The sequence below is a fragment of the Vespula vulgaris genome, chromosome 13 (assembly GCF_905475345.1).
Source record: "Vespula vulgaris chromosome 13, iyVesVulg1.1, whole genome shotgun sequence".
Taxonomy (NCBI): domain Eukaryota; kingdom Metazoa; phylum Arthropoda; class Insecta; order Hymenoptera; family Vespidae; genus Vespula; species Vespula vulgaris.
In genome coordinates, this window is record NC_066598.1 from 4,727,118 (window position 1) to 4,738,219 (window position 11,102).

At 22.5% G+C, this 11,102-nt stretch overlaps 1 protein-coding gene across 2 annotated transcripts; it reads left to right on the forward strand.

Annotated features, from left to right (window-relative positions):
- Nucleotides 1–2,180: 2,180 nt before the first annotated feature.
- On the forward strand, nt 2,181–11,087 carry LOC127068297 (retinol dehydrogenase 10-B-like). Of its 2 annotated transcripts, XM_051004255.1 has the most exons (8): nt 2,181–2,435; nt 2,859–2,919; nt 7,921–8,117; nt 8,471–8,833; nt 9,768–9,882; nt 10,140–10,224; nt 10,309–10,419; nt 10,645–11,086. In XM_051004255.1, exons 2-8 carry the CDS (start codon nt 2,910–2,912, stop codon nt 10,694–10,696), a joined length of 933 nt encoding a protein of 310 aa, XP_050860212.1. In that variant the 5' UTR covers nt 2,181–2,435; nt 2,859–2,909; the 3' UTR covers nt 10,697–11,086. The 2 variants fall into 2 exon arrangements, with proteins under 2 accessions (XP_050860212.1, XP_050860214.1); XM_051004257.1 differs by lacking the exon at nt 2,859–2,919 and having other exon boundaries at nt 10,645–11,087.
- Nucleotides 11,088–11,102: the final 15 nt, after the last annotated feature.

An 11,102-nucleotide genomic window follows, 5' to 3' on the forward strand; every position in this document is an offset into this window, starting at 1 on the left:
AAAATATCAATATGATTAATACGTGTTTCACTTGGATTTATAGTAAGATTAATATTATAGTGCCTTATAATATTTTAAGATCTATAAATTTGGTTAAACTACACATTAGTAATAAAATTAGTTTAACTATACAAAATAATCCTTTCGTCTTTGTATATTTTGTATATTATTTGAATTCATAAATGTTCTCATCCACTATATAAAATATTTATGGATTAATTTCTAATAATATTTTAATCGTATATATGTAAACATAAAATGTTCTTATTTAAAAGAATAACCGATGTCTGTAAATAAAATCTAATGTTATTAATTTATCGTTGAAAAATATACATGTCATAGAATAATAAAATATTATGCATAATGATTTATAACGTGTTCTTTGATCTGTCTAATTTAAATCAATTGGAACTTTTTTTTATTTTATTCTACGTCTTTCGTATCGTAAAAACGGTGATTATACTGAACAATAACTTCCAGGAAAGGATCATTTATTCGTTTTGCGTTAAAAACGGCAAAAAATTGTGTACGATGTTCTTATCTATTGACTAATAATTATAAATTTATCAAATGTTTTGATGCAAATTGCACGTTGATTTTTATTATTTTTGATCACGAAATTATAATAATAAAAGTTATTAACAATAAGTAAGTTAAAAATAATGAAGGAATCGAATTTTAAAACTTCAATCTGTAAATTTTAATAATATAATATGTGTATGAATGTGTAGATATAACTTTTATATATAGATATTCCGTCTATAAATGAATCGAGAAATTTAAAATGCTATATTTCAAAATCGTTTCAAAATTATGGGAATGATCAAATCGATAATTTTGTATAGTCATGTATCTTTAGAATGGCTCATCCGAATGCGAATATTTGTCCTTCGTCTCTAAAAATATGTATTTCTCGAAGTAACTTTCAATATTTCCTATCGAGCAATAACGTTGATATTTGCAACTACAATTATTTGATTTAATTCTCAAATTCAAAATTACCGATACTTTTCCAAGATACGATATCATTCGACACAATAAATATTATGTAATGTCTTATATAAAAATGTGAAATGTAAACGAATTTGAAATTGTATATTCCTTATTCTTTGTTTTTTTTCTTTTTTTTTTCTATTATGTTTCCATTAAAGATTATGTAAATGGAGTTTTGTATTCATTTGCGTTGCACAATTGTGTACATATTGTAAGTATCTGAGAAAGCTTTCTCATGAATTTTGTAGCAAACATTTGTGAACCTTTCGACAACGGCAGCTCTCGTGAGTGAAAATCGTAAGAAGAAGTAAATCATTTAAAAATACTTTTGTCAAATAAAGGATTGTCGATAAAAATACTTACCGACTATAGATAATGTAGACATACCCATAGGTGTTTGGTAATAGTTATTTAGGATTAAAAATAGAAATTTTTCGCTTATTGTAGAGGGAAGTTAAGGTAGGTTTATTTTATTAATTAACAAAAGTTAGTGGTGAAAATTTTGTAGAAATAAAAAAATAAAATTATTAAAATAAAAAATTAAAAAATTAATAAATTAAAATAAAATTAAAAAAAGAATAAAAATATTATGTAAGTAAAATAAAATATCCTATTATTATGATATCGTATAATTAGTGTATAATTATAGCATTATAATATAATTTTTAATCAATGTTTCAGTAATATTATAAAAATCGTATTTATATCAAAATCAAAAATATGAATAGATGAAATTTATATATGATTTACATTAAATTATTATAATAATCATCAATTCACAAACACATATTATATATTTAAGATAAACATTTATTGTATAATTAAACAAATTTTTATATAAAAAATGGATAACCTAAATTTTATCACTTTTAATTTTAATTAATTAATTTCAGATATATGAAATTTGTATTAGAACATCTGATTCAATTTCTTTAAAAATTATTTAACTTCTTGGAAAAGTGTGACGTCGAAGAAATAAATAACAAAGTAAATAAATTAATATAAATGAGGAAAGAAATATAAGAAGAAAAAATACAGAAAAAATGAGACGTTTAAGAGAATAAAAAGTTTCTTTTGCATTTAGTATGACTCTATAATGATGAGAAACAAAGAGGCATAACGAATACGTTACGAATGTCCTTGACTCGGGTTAGGTTTGCTTTCGTTGGTAAGTACACTGAACGCGAAATGACTGTTCAGTCAAGTTCAAGCAAGCAAAGCAACCTGACGGAAACGATCGACTGATCCAGAATAATTTTCGTTTCCCATTATTAATAATTATAGATTACGTTCTAACTAGTGAAACTAAATTATTATAACGTGTAGTGCGTGTTAAAAGTTTTTGTGACATTTACTTTATTGAATTCACATTTATATATTTTTTTATTTGCATTCGTGAGTTTACAGTGTCTGTTAAATTGGGTGCATCTATTTTTTTGATGGTAAATATTGTTGTAACATTCAAACTATCGACTGTTAAAAAAAATGATTAATATTTATTATTTTTTTACTTAATCATAATTATGTTCTTAATTATGTTTTATCATAATTTTTGTTCTTTTTTAAATAATTCGAATTGTCTTTGTTTAGATTTTATTCTATAATTGGACGAATAATATATATCAGTAATATACAAGCAATAATGAATGAAATATTTATTTTCAATTTATATTATTATAAATTAGTGAGAAAAATGACAAATTTGTGAAATTAAATTGATAGTTTCGAAACAAATTATTACAATATTTTTACTTGTGAAATTATTAATCCCTTCGTTCTTGAAAAAAGTATCATCGATTAAAAAATTCATCTGTTTAATATCTAATAAATTAATTAACAATAATTTTTAATTTTCTTTTTTTCAGTAATTCAATTGTTCCATATTAGAAGAAAACATTACTTTTCATTATAAAAGAATGAGAATAGGTATGCAATTTCTAATTTTCTATCGATGAAAATAAATAATTTAGTTTTTGTTGAAACGAAATTCCATAGGTATTATCTTTCAAATCATTTTTTAGTTTTCATGCTTAATTTCTTTCTAAATAAATTATAGATTACGTTAGATGTATATTTGCGTTGATTTTCATTACAAATCGAGGCCATAATTTCATAACACTCGTTTATCTAACACTTCCTATTCAGTAGTAGTATAATATCCATTCCAGTTTATTGTTTTTATCATGTTAATAAAAAAAGGAAAAAGAAATACTAGAAATACATATGTTACATAATATTAAAAGAAACTTAGAAAGAAATTTTAAAAAATATGTTAAAAGAAAATATTTAATTATATTAATTAACATCGGTTAATTTGGTAAATATTTCTTTAAATATTTCGAGATTATTAAAAGAAATAAATAAATTAAGAAAAAAGAAAATATATGTAGATGCAAAATATAAAGATAAATTATATCCGATAATCATTGATATTTATATAAGAATTTTAAATAAGTCACAGATGATAATTATGTATAAAAAGTAATGACTTCGAATCAAGTTTTTTATATATATAAATCATCGATCAAGTGACATCTGGTTATATTTCCATTAAAAATGATTTATATATAAAATAAATGTTATCTAATTATTGTTGAATTATAACGTAACAAATGTATAGAAAGTTTTTACTTGTTACTACTAATATGAAGATTAGAAATTACATAGTCATCTTAAATGATAGATCTCAAAGTTACTTCCCCTTTTCTATCAATTGTTAATGTACCATAACATTGTATTATCTTTTTTTAGCAACAAAATATTTATTTTATTTAATTTTTTTTTAAATGGAATGCAATTTATATTGATATATAATAATAAAAAAAAATAATATATTTTAAAAATTATTATTGATTAAAATAATTTTTTTGATAATTTTCAAAACAGAAATTCTGTTGATGCTGAAAAAAAATTATTATTAAAACTAAAAAAAAATTTTTAATTCGCAAATAATTATTCGAAAAAATAATAATTATTTTTATATCGTGTCCAGGAATAAGTAGAGTTTTTAATCGAAACGTTTATAATTGATCAATTTATTAGGATTCGAAGAAAAAATTAATTTACAAATTTAATAATATGTTTAAATATTTATTTATGTTAATCACTTTTAGTTTGATAAATTATATTATATAAGTTTACACGAGAACTTAGATATTTGTTACTAGTTTTATTTGTTACCAAAGACTTTCACCATTTCTGTATACTTAAATCATTTTATGTTTTCCTTTAATTTTATTGGAATTAATTTATTTTTGATTTGCTATATTTCATTGAATAAATCTGTTTTATGTAAAATCTCTTATTACAAATATCGAAACATCTATATTAATCGGTTGATATATTTGTATGATAAATGATTACATTTCAGTATGAGAATATCATCGGAAATTCATTAGAAATTAGAAATTTAATTATAAATTTGAAAAAATCTTATTTCAAGATATGTGTTTTAATATCTCAAGGTTTACAAGGAATATAAAACACGAGAAAAGCCATAAAATATATAATAAATCGAAACATGTGAAATTCTGAGATCGTTATGTAATAAAATTGTTGTGGATAGATTTTTATTACAGCAATAAAAAAACTAAAAAAAACTAAAAAGTTAATTTAGCATTTAATTATGAAATTTCGTATCACAATTATTCCATTAACATTTCTTCAATTTCTATTTTGTAATTTAGTTTTCAAACTCGAGTTTAAAAAATATTTATTTAAAAATGTGTTTAAATTAATTAAAGTCGTACAGATTTTTTCTTTTGTGGAAAATTGATTGCAAAATATCCAAATTTTTCACTTATACATTGTTAATTGTACAAAGTAAATAATCTCATCGAAATTTTTTTCACTTAATGATCGAATTAATAAAAATGGATTGCATTATTTAAACACGTATTTTATATAAATAATACCGTGAATTACAAATAAACTATGTTGCCGGAAGTATAATATATATTTTAATTGTGCCAATAGTATAATTACAAGAAAGAGAGCGAGGTTGGGTACAAGGTATCTCGTGATAAATGTCGCAGTTTTATTCTTATAAAAAAAAAAGAAAAGAAAAAGAAAATAAGGAAATTAAAAAATCGAGAACTATAGAAATAAATGACTCATACTTACCTCGTGACAGTGATTAAAATGAATTCTTGTTCAATGGACTATGTAATTGGAATTAGGCACAACATTCATATTTGTAGTAAGATTATATAATTATTGAAATGAAAACCAACATCTCCAGATATTTTTTCGATTTTATTATTTTTATTACTATCATTTATTATATTAAATATGTTTATTATTATATTAAAATATTTTATATATATATAAAATATTTTGTAATAAAATAGTATTTCATATTAGAAAAAGAAAATAGATGAGAATAAACTTTCAATACTTTGAATCAATTTATAAAATTTATAAAAAATCTAGTAAAATTAAAATAACTTGTTGACATTTTCAATAGGATTTTTATTATATTAATTTTCTTTTTCTTTTAATAGTAAAATCTTAAACTTTAATATATCCCATAAAAATACATCGTAAACATTGCAAATTAATTGATACTAAAAGAATAATTATTAATAATAATATTATGAAGACTCTGTATATGAAATAATTTGAATATTATCGATTATGGGAAAAAAGGGACATAAAAGAACGAAATAAAAAGTTCAACGAATTTCATTAGGCAACAATAAGAAAAAAATAGAACTAATTTCTAATGCAGAACGTCTAGCGATTATATCGCGTTGGAATCTCGAATTCATTAACGTAAGAGTTCAATATCGTTATAGAAACTTGTATACGTCTGACGCTTTTTGTTATTTCTTTCTCTCTTTCTCTTTCTCTCTTTCTTTTTCTATTATTTTTACATATCAACTTGCGATTTCTAAAACATAAACTCATAGTCATCTAATGTACGTATGCACCTTTCTTCGAAGCCAGTTTCTCTTATCCTTTCACAAAATTAATTATAGTTATGGATCACCGAATTCGTTGACCGAATACAGTTCAACATTTTTCTTGACAAAAATATTTTAATAATATATAAATATATAATTCCTTCAAAAGATAAAAAAAAGAGAAAGAAAAATTAAATTCAGTTCGAAATTTAATTAAAAAAACAAGAAAAAACAAAAAAAAGAGGAAAAAAGAAAAATAAAAGAAAAAATATCTCTTATTTTTTTCTCTCTCTTTTTTTAATTTATTTTATCAATATAAATTCATTATTTACTAACGACAATAAAAATTATATATCAATATACCGGGTGAAATAAGAAACATGATTAGCTTAAATTATTCAATTGTTACGTTATAACAACTAACTAATATAATATTCATTAATTAATTATATTCTAATTAAAATACACATTTCGACGTAATAAAATTAAATTAAGATGTCTGATCGTACACGTGCGTCTCTAGGAAAGTTTATATCACGTGTAAAGATTGAGAAAGATTGAGAAATCGATAGAATTTATACATGCTATCTCATGTCAGTCATTTAATCGTTTTATTAAATAAAATGAAAAAATGAAAGATAAATAAATGATAAGAGATTAGAAAAAGTTCGATGAATCTGTAACTATATTAATCACAATTTCTAATTTGAATTTCGAAAATCTTGATAGTCCGCAAACAAGTTAATTGAATAATCGCGAAGATTATTTTTTTGTTCGTATTTTTTTAATTATTACACCAGAGTTCTTAGAGAATATTAAGACAATTATAATAAATTTTCTTTTTTAAGCAATTTTCAAAATCATCCTTCAATATCTTGTAGATAGATTTTTTTTTTTTTTCAATATCTGTCTTTTAACCGATATTAAGATGAATGCATCTTAAGTATAATAATAAATATCTTCTCTCTTTATTTTTTTCTTTCTTTTCTTTTTCTTTTTCTTTTTCCATCCGAACCAATGAAACATTGAAACAAATATTTTATATATAGTTGAAAGAATTTTATATGATCGTATATTAAGAAGCAATATCGCATGTGTTATGCTTTCGTAGACTTTCGTAGAATTGTTGATAGATTAATATTAGTCGTCATTGATTTGATCTTTCACTGTTACCGTTTGTAAACATTTCTTTCTATACGTTGTGAAACACATCATATAATATCGAAAACTTCAATACAGTTGGAAGGTATGCGAGAGATATTTATAAATACATGTTTAGCTATCAGTGAATATGCCATAGAAAGAATTAATCGATCATTTATTTGTTCTTTACGCAAGTGTATTGTAGCTGATGGACGCTATTCTGAACATTATTGTTTAATTAAAATAAAAAGTAATTTTATTCATTTTATCAATGTTTTTTTGGTTGATGGGGAAAAAAAGCAATATTTGTTATAATGCAAAATTTCTTTTAGCATCCATTGAAAGATAGATAAAAAAGAAATTATAGATTTATTTAAAAAAGATTGATAGTAACCTTGAAAACCTTCGAAAAAAAGAATCGACCATTTACTATATCAATCATCTTAAAACTTTTCTTAAATCATGTTATATTTCGTGTTTTATCAGAGAAAAAAATATTCGATCAATCCAATAACAATAAAATAATTTAATTGTAAGTTGATCACGTGTCTCGTCGTTTACCCCGTATAAAGAAATTTATACAATATATTTTTTAAATTTATTTTTATATTTAATTATTTATTTATTTGTCTTTTATAATTTTTTATAACATATAGGTACTTTTGTATCTTTATGAATTGCAGAAAAAGAAAACAAAAGAAAAATTTGAATAATGAAAATATTAAAAAAAAATTTATCAATTTCTTTGTAATAGTTACAATTAATTTAATAATATTATAAAAAATATGTATATATATATAAATCAGATTAATACGAAAATATTGTATAAAAAGCGTGAAAAGAGAAATGAATAGAAATTAATCGAAAAGAATTTTTTCAGATTGGGTAAAGATGCCAGAAAACGAAGAAATATTAATAGATAAGACGAATATGGGACCTCCTTCAGCAAAGTTATTTCTTTATCTCAGTATTGAGTTCCTAATTGCAATTGCAATTTCATGCTTCATAAGTATTCTAGGTTTAATTAAGTCTTTATTACCAAAGCCACCAAGAGATCTCAATGGAAATGTCGTTCTGGTAAATTAATAATAAATTCATAATAATAATTATAATTTAATTGTTCATTGCAATCATTTTTTCTTCTTTTATTTATTTACTTCGACCGAAGTATAATTCAATATAAACAATATAAAAATCTAACCAGTTTCTCGATAAACGACATTCAAAAATAATAAGTAAATAACATTGCAATAAATTATTGTAAAAAGAAAAAGTAAAGAAATAAAAAAAAATCAAATCAACCAATTACACTAACGAAATAATACTCTGTTTTTTAAACGATCAAATTCAAATAAATATTTAATATAAAGAATTTAGTATCAAATAATTCTCAATTCATTTATTTATTGAATTGTTTAATCAACTTTTAGATTGTTGGAGCAGCGTCAACATTAGGTACTTCTTTAGTCGATGAATTTGCAAAGAGAGGATGTTCAGTGGTCTGCGTTGACGAAGTTAATGATTCAGTACAACAAATAGCATCAGATCTCCAATCTCGTTATACAGATTTAAAAGAAGACATTGAAACAAGCCAAGAAAAACAGGACGAATTAAGGAAAAATCCAAAGATTACAGCTTATCAATGCAACTTGTTGAACCATAATGGTATCCATGATATAGCGAAGAAGGTTAAAAACGAGATTGGTGGCATCGATATTTTAGTAACATGCGTTGGTGCAGCGGGTCAGGATATTTTTGACACTGCTAGTACAACCTTAATGAGTCATTATTGGGTAAGCATAATTTCCAAATTTATATTTTATTTTTTTTATGATTTTTTGCACGACATAAAATACATTTATGATTTGAAAAAAAATTATGTTATTGCAACTGTGATTCTTTTTGTTAGAATCAATGTTAGATTTCTTTAATATCATTTTGTAATATATTCAGGTAATTACTTGTAAAATTTCTAATTTGTTTCAACTTTATAATAAGTGTTATGAATGTTTCTAAAATTGATCGAGATGACAAAAGAATGTTTTCTTCGTAAAACTTTTAATATGTAGTATTTTATCAATGAAACGTTGCTTTTAAATATAAATAAATATAAATATAAATATTTCTTTTTTTTATGATTAAAACATAATCTTAAAATCATTCTAAAAGCTGTAACTTTTTTTTGTAAATGGATTTTTTATCTATATTTTGTAATATACATACATCAAGGTTTCTTACACGGAAATCTTAGTAACAACTGCCGTTGAATATAAATGAGTGTTGTTTTTCCACATGAGAATTATTTAATGTACTTTAGCATCATTCGTAACAGATCAAAGTTCATTTTATGTCGTAAAATGTTATTTGTCAATAAGTATTTTAAAATCATATACACTGTCAAAACATTACTTTACGAATATCATCTATTGATAATGAAAAAAATAATTTTATCACTCAAGTTAAATATTTTTTATCGACAGATGATAAATAATAATGTCGATAAAATAATAAACAACATTATTGATAAACTATAATATTCAGTAGATGAAACTGAAATAAATGTTAATGATTAATAATAATGTTAAATAGAACGATAATATAGAATCGATTATATTATACTAGACCATTTTCGAAATGATCAATAGTGCAAAAGAATTTACAATGAAAATAAAAAGATCTTTTTCTTACATTTGATAAAAAATCGATGTCTGTTGTTTGTTCCTATAGACTATATTAGCATTTTTACCTTCAATGTTGGATCGAGAACGAGTTCATATAGTTGGAGTAACACCTGTCGTATCGAACGAAGATGCTTATGTAGGTTCCAGAACTGCTATAGCTAGTACGTATTGCTTTCTTCATTTAACTATGAATTTAATATGCAATTAGCTTTTAAAATATATATTATAAATATTACAATTTAATAGATTTTAATATAAATGTATTGTTTATTTATAAATTATTATATGTTCATTTATATTATAAGATATTAGATAAACCAAAAAAAAAAGAGATAATAAAAATGAATAACTCTGTTTTATCTAACCTATATAATTATTTTAAATTACACGATTCTTCATATGATTTATATGATAATAGATCTAATGGAGTGTTTGGGTCGAGAATTAAGTAATTGCGTCAATAATTTCACATTTCTTGCTATTGCACCTACGACAGAAAGCAGGTAGAAAATGATTTTATTTATTACTATAAAAAATTATATGAAAAAAATGATTACTTTCTTGATTTTCTAATGAATCATTTATAGGTCGATAAGGCAGGGCGAGCAGCAAGTTGCAAAAGACATTGTCGAAGCTGTCAGAAGAGATCAATCGAGTTTAAATATTGGTTGGTGTTCACCTTTATTGTATCAAATAAGGTTAGACAAAGTATTACAATTTTTATTATTACATTTATATACGATTTATTATTTATTTATATGCATGCCACGTTTTCAACAAAATTTTCTTTCGTCATCTATTTCATATTATGTCATAGAATGTGTATGTTAAAAAGAAAAAAAAAAGACGAAGAATGTTTTTAGTATCTAAAAATAATGTTTGTTTATTTTTTATATAAAAAAACAAAAATATTTTTATTTCAGCTGCGTAATTTACAATGTTATAACGACGATTACACGATGGTATAGAACTTAAAGAGGTTAGAATGTAACTACGTTAGTAAGAGTAATTTTTAAAATCATAAATGAATATTTGACATAAATGTATGAGGACTAGAAGGAAGTATAACGATGTGAATGCATTTTTAAATTTATTTCGTATTAATTTATGTAAAGTAGTTTAATCGACAATTACCGTTCGTCGATAATGAAACTTTTTATGTTTACATAATTTTCCTTTTTTTAATATTTATAATAAATTTTCGATTAATTGTTAAACGTTGAACAAATGATTATTGGACTTTAAAATATTTCAATTTACAAAGTATTTTATTTATAAGTTATTTATGGATAATGACTGTTAATGTACAATAACGATTTTCGTTATCAATTAATGTAATTTATATTTTATAACTTAAATATAGAATATTCTATACGAACGT

Excerpts from the sequence above, each read along its gene's own strand:
- LOC127068297 (XM_051004255.1), top strand. Across the intron at positions 9,883-10,139 it reads TTCCAGAACTGCTATAGCTA|ATCTAATGGAGTGTTTGGGT; the intron begins GTACGTATTGCT and ends ATATGATAATAG. Across the intron at positions 10,225-10,308 it reads GCACCTACGACAGAAAGCAG|GTCGATAAGGCAGGGCGAGC; the intron begins GTAGAAAATGAT and ends AATCATTTATAG.